We start from the raw sequence: 13333 nt of genomic DNA, 5'->3' as shown, positions 1-13333 counted from the left end.
CAAACTCACCTGAAGCAGCTCTTCAGGATCACTTGAAAGTCACAGGCAGGAAAAAATCTATCTGTCTGTCTGTCTGTCTAACTATCTAAATCAAATCCACTGTTTCCAATGAGTGTTGATATCAAGTCGTAAACACAAATGTCATTGGTACAACCTACTATTCAGTCATTAAAACTTACTATGAACCTAATCTGGCAGTAAGTCCTCAGGTCAGAGTGTTCAGTCCGGTTGTGAACCAGTTTAACTAATTACTTGAGTAGAACTGGCAGAAAGAAAAGAAAACAGTCTAGTTGGTGTAACCCTGCTTAAATAACTAAAAAGTATAAGAGAAAAAATCTATGCAAAGGCATATATATATATATATACATATAAACTGCTTAACAGAAGAATATATATATATTCTTCTGGTAAGCAGTTTGGCATAATATTTATTATAATTTCTTTGAAACAAGTAGTGAAGCTGTTCTGTGTGGTGTAACCAGAGCCCCTCCCCGTCTCTGGTGTAACCTGCGTGCTGCTGTCATGTGACCCTGAAGCAGGAAATGGTGTCTCAGAGACGAACCCTTCAAATCCTCATGGCTGTGTGTCAAGGTTAGTATGTCTTTACAAATAATGTGTCATTTCATCGTTTTATAACGTAGTAAAGTTTGTTGATAAGCTCACATATGGTCTGCTAGAAAGCTTTGAAGGTTCATGAATCATGGTACTGTTTTAGATAAATGTGGAAACTGAAATGTCAAGTGGTGTAACCAATCACTCCATTTGACACGCACTGCAAGATCCAGCACACTAACTATGGTGATTTCCTGATGCTGAAAATGTCATTTGAGTTCCAATTCATGTTGTTTTTAGATGTTATCATCCTGTTAGCTGTTGTTTGCTCTGTATATGACATTATATAAGCACTTTAATCCATAGTTAAATTCATCAAATATTGTGTGCACAGTTACACTAATTCTTCTAGATCGGTTTAGATTGGAAGTGGAATTTCACTATAATATAAAATGTAAATGAATTGCAAGAGCAGTTCTACTGTTATGTGGAGTCTGTATTTAATGCAACTAAAGTCTACTTATAGTTATAATCGATACTGATTTGATCACTCACTTCAACACAGGCATCTATTAAAACTAGACTGCAAAAAGTACATTCTTGTATATAGTATATTGCCAAAAGTATTGGGCCACCCCCTTCTAATGAACAGGTTTGACTACTTTAGTAATTTCCATGAGTACAAATCTTAATGTTTAAGCATATAATGATATTCTAGGGAATTGTGTGCTTCTAATTTTATAGCAACAGTTTGGACAGAACCCTTTTCTATTCTAACATGACAGTGCCTCTGTGTATAAAGCAAAGTACAAAAAGAAATGATTGAGTTAGTGTAGAAGAACTTGACTGGTCTGCAGAAAGCAAAGTCCTGATCCCAGCTGAACACCTCTGGTGTGACTTTAAATGCAGACCTTCATCACCAAACACCAATAATTTGTACACTATATGGACAAAAGTGTTGGGACACCCCCTTCTTTAGAACAGAAGAAGGCACTTCCAAAACTGTGGCAACAACAATGGAAGCATAATTCATGTATTTAAAAACTGTATTTCCATCTCTGTTGCAACAGTTTTGAAAGTGTCTATGACTGTACCCATATACAAGTCATTGGTGTTTGGTGATGAGTTTTCGGCTCAAGGTCTGCATTTAAAGTCACACCAGAGGTGTTCAGCTGAGATTAGGACTTTGCTTTATCCAGACCAGCCAAGTTCTTCCACACTGACTCAATCAATCATGTATTTTTGTACTTTGCTTCATACACAGAGGCACTGTCATGTTAGAATAGAAAAGGGTCCTGTCCAAACTGTTGCTATAAAATTAAAAACACACAATTCCCTAGAATATCATTATATGCTTAAACATTAAGATTTGTACTCATGGAAGTTACTAAAGTAGTCAAACCTGTTCACTAGAAGGGGGTGACCCAATACTTTTGGCAATATAATGTATATAACTGTTATTACAATTGTTAAACTGTAAGTCTAACTAACATTAAGATGCAACACAGTCTTTTTTTAAATGCTTATCCATTTTGTAACATATACTTTCTACATATATACATAATTATTGTGTTGTAACAAGCTTTTTTTTGTGTGTTTGTTTTTTCATTTATAGATGCCACTATCAAACAATGAGAAATCGGCTCGGCATAGAGCAAAGGTGAATGCTGATCCTGTTGCCAGGGCCAGTTACCTTGCAAGAAGAAGAGAGAGGTGTTCGATTTGTTTATTACACAGATGAACTTAAAATCTAATAGCAAAAATTCAGTTATATTTAAAGTTACATTATTATTAAAAACAATTGCTTTTATATAAATATTATATTTTAGTGTTTGCTAAAACACTTTCTTTTTGTTTCAAGTTATCAGCAAAGAAAAAAAGAGGGAAAGACTAAACATTGTCCAGTAGCTGAGCTCTCTAAGGCAAGACAGGAGGAATTGAGGCAGAAATGGAGACATTACCAGAGAAGTCGCAGGAGCAAGATTCGGAATGTACCACTGCAATGCTCGTATGTGCCTTCAGCCTCTTTAATTGTTTGCAAACCTGATAACCATTGTTTTATAGCTTTTTTTCATCTTCCTAGTATTCCTACTATGTGTTGGACATTTTGAAAGCCAGTTATACTTACAAAAAAAAAAAAAATTAGATTTAGCAAATTTCAATCACTGGTGTCATAAATATTCTCATTATCCACTGTTTAGTGGCTATGTATTATAATCATTTTAAGAAAATAACATGGAACCACTTGACAAACACATTTTTTTAAACGTCTTAAATCCTTGAGAATAGTTTGTTAACATGAATATAATCCAGATTTCAGCAAACTGTATTTACAACACATTGCTCTTTCTTATGATTTTTTTTTTTATTTTTTTTATAATGTGCATGAATTGTGCACAAAAATACCGATATTAAGAACATACATGGAGTCAGCTTTGACTTCATCTTGATTTTAAAGTTATTATTAGTTAAGTAATAGGCCTATATAAAAGTGGAATTATGCCATGATTGTCATATGACATTGTCCTCCTGCAGCTCTCAGGTTGAGATGAACTCTCAATGGCTGCAGGATTTTGCTCCATACTCTCCCAGCAGTGAAGCTGACTCCAGCTCTGCCACACTGGAGAGTCCTGTGAACAGCTATAGCTGGATAAAACAGGAACCAGAGACTGTAGTAATCAAGTGGGACAATATAAACACACTGCCAGCTGCCACTGAGACAGAGCAGGACAACACTCCGAGTAGTGCCACTTCCACCTCCAGTACGTGATTTGTTATTTACTGAGAATCAATGTTAATTAGCTCATTAGCATCTCCAAAACACCATGATGAGACATAGATAGAGAAGATATTTAGGTATTGTCTGCAGTGCTGTGATTGGTAAAGTTTTGTCATTAAACAGAGGGTTTTTTGTTCGAATCCCATCCAGGCAATTGAGTTAGAGAAGTCTTCTCTTTTTTTAGGAAGGCATACATGTACAGAGACAAATCGTCATGTTTTTTCTCTCTTTCTCAGCAGTGAGACCTCCAATCATGGAAGATTTGCCCAGTAGTGTTATGCTAACCATCACTAAACTTCATTGTCTGGTGGAGAGCAAACAGGAGAGGATTGAAGCTCTGGAGAGACAGGTGCAGGACCTACAGGAGGATCGCAGGTTCCTCCGCTCACAGATCGAGAACCTTACCAGTGCTCTCTCTGTTCATGTCTGTCGAGGGATTCCAGATGAAACAACTGGAAAAGGTTCATTGGAAAGTGTTTATGTCTGAGTATAAACTGTGACTGAATGGACTCTTTATGTTTAAACATTTATGTTATTGTTATTCATTTATGCGAATGAGTTTTAAACAATTATGTATTAAGTATTCAACATTTTTATAAAAGTATTTTATTATTAGTAGTAGTAGTAACGTAGTTTACGCGCACGTGAAAATGTATTCACCCTCATGTCATTTCAGACCTGTATGACTTTCTGGGGACCATAAAATGTCTTTATCTTTTTGTTGCTAAATTTGTGGTCACATTTACTACGGTTTAGCAAATATTCTCTGGCAAAATCCAGTGATTTCAGTAACAGCCGTGACTGTTCTTTATGGATAGGTCGGGTGGTGCCCCTCCAAAATATTCACCCATTTGAACTAACTGAAATAAGCCTGGCTTATTTGCTAAACGTGTTTTATGAAACAGGCCCTGGGTTACTTGATTTTTATTTTATTTGTAATTTTTAAGAAAGAAGAAACATGGCATTATTGCCAACACAGATGAACCACATGAACATTTTTATGTTGTTGGCCAATGTATTTAGGTTACTAATTTTGAGAAATCCCTAGTGAACTCCATGCCTGAACACTAGAGGGCACTCTGATACCATTACTGCTTGAACGTCCCGCTTGAGTTTTGTGTGTCAGGAGGTGCATTTGAACCGTTCAATCTTTTAATAATGCACAGAAGAACTCATTTTGGAGGAAAGTGGGAGGCTGGACAAGAAACACAATGTTAAAGGGATAGTTCACTCCAAAATATTTACTCACCCTCGCCTGTATTATTGAAACGGAACACATCATTTTGAAGGTTTTGGCTCCATTGATTTACATTGAATTAAAAAAGCCTTGGCTTTTCACAAAATATGTTCCACCACAGATAAAAGAAAGTCATATAGTTTTGGAACAATATGAGGGTGAGTAAATGATCACAGAATTGTCATTTTGGATGGACTATCCCTTTAAAGGTAGGATAGGCTATTTTTTGTTATACTAGTTAAGTCTCTGCACATCCTGTTAGCAATCAACAATTTAAGTGGTCTTAATATATAAATATCTTCTGTAGAGTCGCTCAGGCCCAGAAAATGTTTGTCCAATCATTGCATTCGGTTTGAATGGATGTCCTATCTCACCTGCCTGTCAGTGTCAGCCTCTGCATTTGCATAACTATTCGCAGCCAATCGCGAAAGTTTTGGGCGTGGCTACTGTCGCAGGCTGAGCCAGAGGGTGTTTAGCTGGTGTTGTGTTGAAAGAGAAATTCAGATTCCTTCACAGAAGTGCAGGCAAAATTCGTAGACTTGGCAAAATACATAGATAGAGACAATGGGGTAAACCTCGGGTAAACACTAGAAGTGTTTTTACACGATGGAGGAATTTGATGGAATGTTCGGGTATCAGTCAAAACAACGAATTTGCGATGTTTCTTCTCGACAGGTAAGCCTTCAAGTTAAAAGTATTCCTAATATGTTGGACCTTTCATTGAAACTAGTTCCTATGTTCTGCATTTGACTTTGGTTACGTTTGACCCAGACTTTCAATCTTAAACAAATGAAAATCCAGCATGAACATAATAATTATGTCTTAAATACTTTTGAACCATAAACTAAACAAGGGTTACATGCATTAGCCATTTTTTTGTTTGTTTTTTTTTTGTTTTTTCCCAAGAAGTCAGTACAAAATACTGCTGTCTTTCCAGGATATGATGTCATATCCGTCACAAACAATTTGGGCCCTAATGAAGTTTAGGCTAATCATAAGTATTAGGCTTAGCATAAGTATTCAACCAGGAGACAAAAGTGTTAAAAAATAAAAAAGTTGAGCCAGCTTAAAATTTTAAGGCAACCAGCTTCAGCAGATTTTTGAGTTCTCTCAACTTATTTTTGTAGGAGATTCTCAACTTTTTGTTGTATAAACTTAAAACAAAGTTGAGAACTCAAAAAAAAAATCAGCTGAAGCTGGTTGCCTTCATTTTAATTTGGCTCAACTTTTTTTTTTTTTTTTTTTTTTTACAGAGTGGGATGAAATATGAGACATGTGATGTGTGAACAGAAAAATCACTGTAAATATCACTTGAACAAATAGTTTTTCGTATCCTTCTTAAAAAAAAATAAAAAAAAATTGAGATGTTGTGTATACACGTCTCTTCTTATAAATTGTGGCTGGAATGCTGTATTGACCAATCAGCTTCCAGGACCACATCCATTTTTTATTCTGTATAAAGATGTTTTTCCTGTGGTGGTTGTTTCCTCTGGAGGTCTATAAATAGCTGATGTCTTCACCAGTAGAATGAGCCCAAGATGAAGGTTCTTGCGAGCGTGTCTTTGGGCAGCAGGAAGTGACAGTGCGGCGTGTTTTCACTGTCTTCCTGCTGTTTTCTGTTCAAGTGGAGTAACAAATTAGCAGTGCAAAGCCATTATAGGGCTCCGCTGTGGCTGTTTATCTTTCTGTGGGACTCTATCTTTGTCATTCACACACTTTTTCTGGCTTCCTGTCGGTCTTTCCTCCCAGTTTGCAGATTGCTGATTGCCAGTAAGGCCTCCTATTGCAGTCATTTTTGATGGGATGACTTCCGATACATAAACAAGCTGAGAGTGTGTCCACCTGCTGTCCTTTCAGTGCAGACAGCTGTGTTCCTCTTGTAGACGGCTGAAGGTACCAGAGGGTCTCGCTGAAGGGGGCGCCATGCTTTGAACTTAATGGAGCCTGAAGCATCATAGCTGACGTGACTGGAATGAGGGCTGAGCGCAGCAGCTGTGGTGGTTTCATGTGAGCTGAATGTGTGGCAGGTGCAGTGGTATGATTTTGAGCCAGAGTTCACCATCCTTCCTCATGAGTCTGCGCTTATGAACGAATCAAAACGCTTGATGAATAGAGAGCACCTGTAAGCTTATTTGACCAGATGACCAGTCATGACTGCTATATAAAATCATAGTAATAACGTGTTGGAAATGTTTTGCGTTGCCTTCAATATTTATTTAAAATTATTTTAAAAATGCATTTTTACTTTTGACTCTGACTTTCAATCTTAAAATATCAAAATGTACCATAAAATAATAATAATGTATTTTTTTTAAACTATCAATTAAACATGAAATAATCATTCTTGTGTAAAAATACCAATACAAAATAAAACGTCACAAATTGCAAATTACATAATATTGATATAATAGTATGCTATTTAATAGTATATATATATATATATATCTATGTGTGTGTGTGTGTGTGTGTATATATATATATATATATATATATATATATATATACACAGTGCTGCTTGAAAGTTTGTGAACCCTTTAGAAATTTCTATATTTCTGCATAAATATGACCCAAAACATCATATACAGTGGGGCAAATAAGTATTTGATACACTGCCGATTTTTCAAGTTTTCCCACTTAAAGAATGGAGAGATCTGTAATTTTCATCGTAGGTACACCTCAACTGTGAGAGACAGAATATATATAAAAAAAAAAAAAAACGGAAAAACACATTGTATGATTTTTGAATAATTTCCATTTTGTTGCATGAAATAAGTATTTGATACAATAGAAAAATAGAACTTAATATTTGGTACAGAAACCTTTGTTTACAATTACAGAGGTCAGACGTTTCCTGTATTTCTTGACCAGGTTTGCACACACTGCAGCAGGGATTTTGGCCCACTCCTCCATACAGGTCTTCTCCAGATCTTTCAGGTTTTGGGGCTGTCACTGGGCAACACAGAGTTTCAGCTCCCTCCATAGATTTTCTATTGGGTTCAGGTCTGGAGACTGGCTAGGCCACTCCAGGACATTGAAATGCTTCTTACGGAGCCACTCCTTAGTTGCCCTTGCTGTGCTTTTGGGGTCATTCTGGAAGACCCAGCCATGACCCATCTTCAATGCTCTTACTGAGGGAAGGAGGTTGTTGCTCAAAATCTCGCGATACATGGCCCCATCCATCCTCCCCTTAATACGGTGCAGTCGTCCAGTCCCCTTTGCAGAAAAGCACCCCCAAAGCATGATGTTTCCACCCCCATGCTTCACGGTTGGGATGGTGTTCTTGGGATTGTACTCATCCTTCTTCTTCCTCCAAACACGGCGAGTTTACACCAAAAAGTTCTATTTTGGTCTCATCTGACCACATGACCTTCTCCCATGCCTCCTCTTGATCATCCAGATGGTCTTTGGCAAACTTCAGACGGGCCTGGACATGTGCTGGCTTGAGCAGGGGGACCTTGTGTGCGCTGCAGGATTTTAATCCATGACGGTGTAGTGTGTTACTAATGGTAACCGTTGAGACTGTGGTCCCAGCTCTCTTCAGGTCATTGACCAGGTGCTCCCGTGTAGTTCTAGGCTGATCCCTCACCTTTTTCAGGATCATTGATACTCCACGAGGCGAGATCTTGCATGGAGCCCCAGTCCGAGGGAGATTGACAGTCATCTTGAATTTCTTCCATTTTCTAATAATTGTGCCAACAGTTGTTGCCTCCTCACCAAGCTGTTTGCCTATTGTCCTGTAGCTCATCCCAGCCTTGTGCAGGTCTACAATTTTGTCCTTTACACAGGTAACGAGTTCAAACAGGTGCAATTAATACAGGTAATGAGTGGAGGATAGGAGGGCTTCTTAAAGACAAACTAGCAGGTCTGTGAGAGCCAGAATACTTGCTGGTTGGTAGGTGATAAAATACTTATTTCCTGCAATAAAATGGAAATTAATTATTCAAAAATCATACAATGTGATTTTCTGGATTTTCTTTTTTATATTCTGTCTCTCACAGTTGAGGTGTACCTACGATGAAAATTACAGATCTCTCCATTCTTTGTAAGTGGGAAAACTTGAAAAATCGGCAGTGTATCAAATACTTATTTGCCCCACTGTAAGTCCTGAAAGTAGACAAAGTGGACCCAATCAAACAAGTGAGAGCAAATATTTTCTTTGTCATTTATTTATTCAGGAAAACGATCCAATATTGCTTATCTGTGATTGACAACAGTATGTGAATCTCTTGGATTAGAAGTTAATTTAAAGGTGAAATTAGAGTCCATCTGTGCAGAGGTGTTTTCAGTGCAATGACTGTCAAATGTCAGTACGTGACCTGTTTTATTCAAAGAACAGGGATCTATCAAAGTCTGATCATGTTTGTGGAAGTGAATCATGTCACGAACAAAGGAGATTACTAAGGACCTCGGAAAAACAGTTGATTTTGCTCATCAGGCTAGAAAAGGTTACAAAACCGTCTCTAAAGAGTTTGGACACAAATCCACAGTCAGACAGATTGTGTACAAATGGAGGAAATTCAAGACCACTGTTACCTTCCCGAGAAGTGGTCGACCAAAAAAGATCACTCAAAAGCAGAACGTGTAATAGTCTGTGAGGTTGTTCCCAGGGTAACTTCTAAGCAACTAAAGGCCTTTCTCACTTTGGCTAACGTTAATGTTCATGAGCCCACCATCAGCAGAACACTGAGCAACCATGGTGTGCATGGCAGAGTTGCAAGAAGAAAGCCACTGTTCTCCAAAAAGAAAATTGCTTGCTAAAGATCATGTGAAGCCAGACTCCTGGAGAAAGGTTTAATGGTTGGATGAAACCAAAATAGAACTTATTGGTTTAAATGAGAAGCTATTATGTTCGGAGAAAAGAACACCCTGCATTCCAGTTTAAGAATCTTATCCCATCTGTGAAACATGGTGGTGGTAGTATCATGGCTTGGGCCTGTTTTGCTGCATCTTGGCCAGGACAGCCTGCCATCATTGATGGAACAATGAATTCTGAATTATACCAGCAAATTCTAAAGGAAATGTCAGGACATCTGTTTAAGAGAACGTGGGTCAAGACAACAACCCCAAGCACACAAGTCATTCTACCAAAGAATGGTTAAAGAATAACTAAGTTAATGTTTTGGAATGGCTGAGTCAAAGTCCAGACCTTAATCCAATTAAAATGTTGTGGAAGGACCTAAGCAAGCAGATCGTAGGAGGAAAGCCACCAACATCACAGAGTTTAAGTGGTTCTGCACTAAGGAATGGGCTAAAACTCCTACATGTTATTGTCCAGGACTGATCAGTATTTACAAGAAACTTTACCTTCAGTTACTGCAGCAAACGGGGGTCACACCAGATACTGAAAGCAAAGATTCACATACATTTGCAGTGCACAGATATGTAACGCTGGGTAATTTTTCTCAATAAATAAATTACAAAGAAAATATTTTTCTCTCACTTGTTTGATTCAGTTCACTTTGTCTACTTTCAGGACTTGAATGAAAATCTGATGATGTTTTGGGTCAGAAATCTAGAAAATTCTAAAGGGTTCACAAACTTTCAAGCAGCACTGTATATATATATATATATATATATATATAATGTATATATTTATGATAATCATTACTGCTAACGAAATTGGCAATATTATTTTTTACACAATTGATGTAGTGTAAAATGTGTTGTTGACTTTAATCGGTTTAATTTTGTCTGTGCATTATATGTCTGACATACAGATTTGCTGCCTGTTTCATTTTAGTTAGGATGTTGTCTTGGAAAGTAGCTGCTTATGTAGACAATGAAACAGCTCTCTAGATTTTGGAAATGAGCCACAATAAGGCTCATTGCTTGTCATAAGCAGTAAGTGATTGATGCTTGTTTCCGTGGTGGTGGTATTGAGGCCCACAGACCAGTTGGCAGATCTGTTTAACAGAGAACTACCCAGACACTTGATTTTCAGAGGAGATAGTCCAGATTAGTATATTGATTGATTCAGAATAGATCTGTAGTGTTCAAGTAAGCCCTTGAAAACCAAATATAAGTGCATTTCTTTCTGTTTTTTCAACCAAACCACCTCCACAATATGGAATGCAGTGGCATCATGTGGTGTTTCCTGTTTTGTCTCAATCGTTGGATTGGTTTGCTGTTTTGGTCAAGCACAACATCTCTCGCTGTCATTTGCAGCCATTGCATTGGATGTCACACACCAGCTTTGCTCTGGACTGCCACACCATCCTCTACAACACTGTTTCTGCCGCAGAGTGTGCGACTAGTGTCTTAAAATAACCAACACACCATTCTAAGTGGGTCAGGGCAGGAAGTGGACGCCAAAGGCCCACACATGCACCAATGGGCATACTGAGCCACATCCTGGTCATTTTCCCTTCAAGCTAATGTGAAGAATGATATAGTGTCTGTTTAATGCAGGTCAGCGCATCACTGACACTTTCATTGTAACGGAACTAAACTGTGGAGAGTTAGGGATACTGCTCTGTTTTTCATTGCTATAGCCATATTAGCCATTTTATTTCATGACTGACTGATAATCAAATATTTGTAGAGTTAATTGTGTTTAACCCTCTCTCAAGTTAATGCATGTGTGTGTGTATATATTGTGTGAATCTCACAAAACATTTCTAATGCACTCCAAAATAAATTATATATAAAACAAGTGTTCAGAAGTCGTATGCTTACGAATGCTGCATTTATTTGATCGAAAAATACAGTAAAACCGTAATATTGTGAGATAATATTACAATTACAAATACCTGTTTTCTATTTTAGTATATTTTAAAATGTAATTTATTCCTGTGATGCAAAGCTGAATTTTCAGCATTATTACGCCATGCTTCAGTGTCAAATGACCCTTCAGAATTCATTCTAATATGCTGATTTGGTGCTCAAGAAACATTTCTTTTCTTGATTTCATTTCCCATTATCATCAATGCTGAAATTTGTAATTTTAAAGCCTTTGCTGTTATAGTATTTATTTGCTTGTTTGGGTTTTTTTTGGAGAGAAAATCTTACTGACCCACAACTATTGAATTGCAGTGTGCATATATATATATATATATATATATATATATATATATATATATATATATATATATATATATATATATATATATATAAAATAAAAAATTAAACAATATATTGTATATACTAGATATAATAAATAATATACAGATTTTTTTTATTATTAGTTTTTTTCCCCACATTATTATAAAGTGAGTTGTATTGTCTAAATGTGCATACCTATCATAAAAATAATGTAACATTGCAACAAATGATAGAGATCCTAAAATATTTTAATTTTTTTGTTTCATTTTATATTTGAAGGCAATTCTTGTTTCTTTCTATTAATTTTGGGGTGAAAAATGTCCTGGACAAGTTCCTCAAATATTCTCAGACACAAGGGGGCAGACATGCATTCTGCTGTAAAAGTGAATTGTTAAATGTCTTTCTGGCATATGCAGATATGTGTGATTATTGTGGTTTTGAGGGGTGTATTTGTAGGATATGAGTGGATTGGATGCATGTTGTTCTTGGACTGAAGTCAAACTGTGAAATTCTGTGGCTTTGTCATGCCCTGTAATCATGTAACATGCGGTGATTGAACACAAACGGCACATACGTCAGCATAGGAAAGCAAAAGCACAGTAAATATTAGGTTCACTCAATGTCTCTATAGTATAAACCCCTAATGGTGCTAAATACAAACCAGATGATTCAATGCCTTATACATATTAACCAATTAAACATTGCATATTAATGAAATTTCATTACTAACCAAATTAAATCCGTATACTGCACAATCTCTTTTCAATTTCAGATTTCCGGCTGTGTTGTTTTATCAACAAGTCTGCAGGTACTGACATCGCTCACATGTTCTCCATCTGGTTGGCGCTGATAAGAACTTCCAAAGGCCTTCTGGGTAATAGTCTTCACCGACTTAAAAAGCTGGGACGTAATGTATTCTGGCTGAGACGGCCCTGCCGGCAGCCTGCGTCTCCTGCCCTGCACAATCAGCTGTGAAGTGTGCGGTTGTCAGAGGCGAGCGTTTCTCTGAGCCTGATGATTCACACTGCACCCCCATTTCAGAGAGAGAGAGAGACAAAATGGCTGCTCTCAGGGCCAGAGGGGGAGCCAAAAATCGTCACGGCAAACTGAAAAAATGCGGCAGAGATTGAATGGAAAAATACTGTTTCACGCTCCGGGATGAATCCACTTCAATTTAGATATCATGTCGGTTTATATAGGAATTGTTTGATGATTGAATATTTGCATTTTCAACAAGATGTAAATGTTTTTTGATATCACACTGCAGAAATTTGGATGAATCTTAATAAACCTGTCAAGAACTAGGATATGTTTCACTCCAAAATCAAAAGATGTAAATAAGAAATGATACAGTAAAACATCTAAATGCATTGCAGTAATGTAGAGGAAAGTTTTTTTTTTGGTCTATATATATATATATATATATATATATATATATATATATATATATACAGTATATATACTGTGTGTGTGTGTGTGTGTGTGTGTGTGTGTATGTGTGTGTATTTAAAACAACGTGTATTTGTGGTTTTGTCTTCTCTGGGTGACAGACTTCCCCTCATGCTCAGAGCCTTGTGGGATATGTAAAAAGGACACAACCTCTATTTTCTGGGTCATGAGCTATGGGTTATGCCCCAGGTGTCAGCTTTGCAAGGTGCATGATGGGATGCCAGATTGTATAGATATTACATGCAGAGAGGCAGCAGGGGGTGTATATCAGGACA

The 13333-nt window shown here is 37.1% G+C and overlaps 1 protein-coding gene across 1 annotated transcript; it reads left to right on the top strand.

The window, feature by feature from the left end:
- Positions 1-482: 482 nt before the first annotated feature.
- Positions 483-12986, top strand: LOC306863236 (uncharacterized protein). The gene is made up of 6 exons (XM_079406480.1): positions 483-591; positions 2168-2265; positions 2414-2560; positions 3088-3314; positions 3571-3792; positions 12382-12986. The coding sequence occupies exons 2-6, from the start codon at positions 2168-2170 to the stop codon at positions 12582-12584; spliced, it is 897 nt and encodes a 298-aa protein (XP_079262606.1). The 5' UTR covers positions 483-591; the 3' UTR covers positions 12585-12986.
- The last annotated feature ends 347 nt before the right edge of the window (positions 12987-13333 follow it).

The sequence above is a fragment of the Barbus barbus genome (assembly GCF_936440315.1).
Source record: "Barbus barbus genome assembly, chromosome: 44".
Taxonomy (NCBI): Eukaryota; Metazoa; Chordata; class Actinopteri; order Cypriniformes; family Cyprinidae; genus Barbus; species Barbus barbus.
The sequence above is the reverse complement of the archived record's forward strand: the minus strand, read 5'-3'. Positions and strand labels throughout refer to the sequence as shown.

Excerpts from the sequence above, each read along its gene's own strand:
- LOC306863236 (XM_079406480.1), top strand. The coding sequence starts at position 2,168 with ATGCCACTATCAAACAATGAGAAATCGGCTCGGCATAGAGCAAAGGTG. Across the intron at positions 3,315-3,570 it reads TAGTGCCACTTCCACCTCCA|TGAGACCTCCAATCATGGAA; the intron begins GTACGTGATTTG and ends CTTTCTCAGCAG. Across the intron at positions 3,793-12,381 it reads AGATGAAACAACTGGAAAAG|ATTTCCGGCTGTGTTGTTTT; the intron begins GTTCATTGGAAA and ends TTTCAATTTCAG.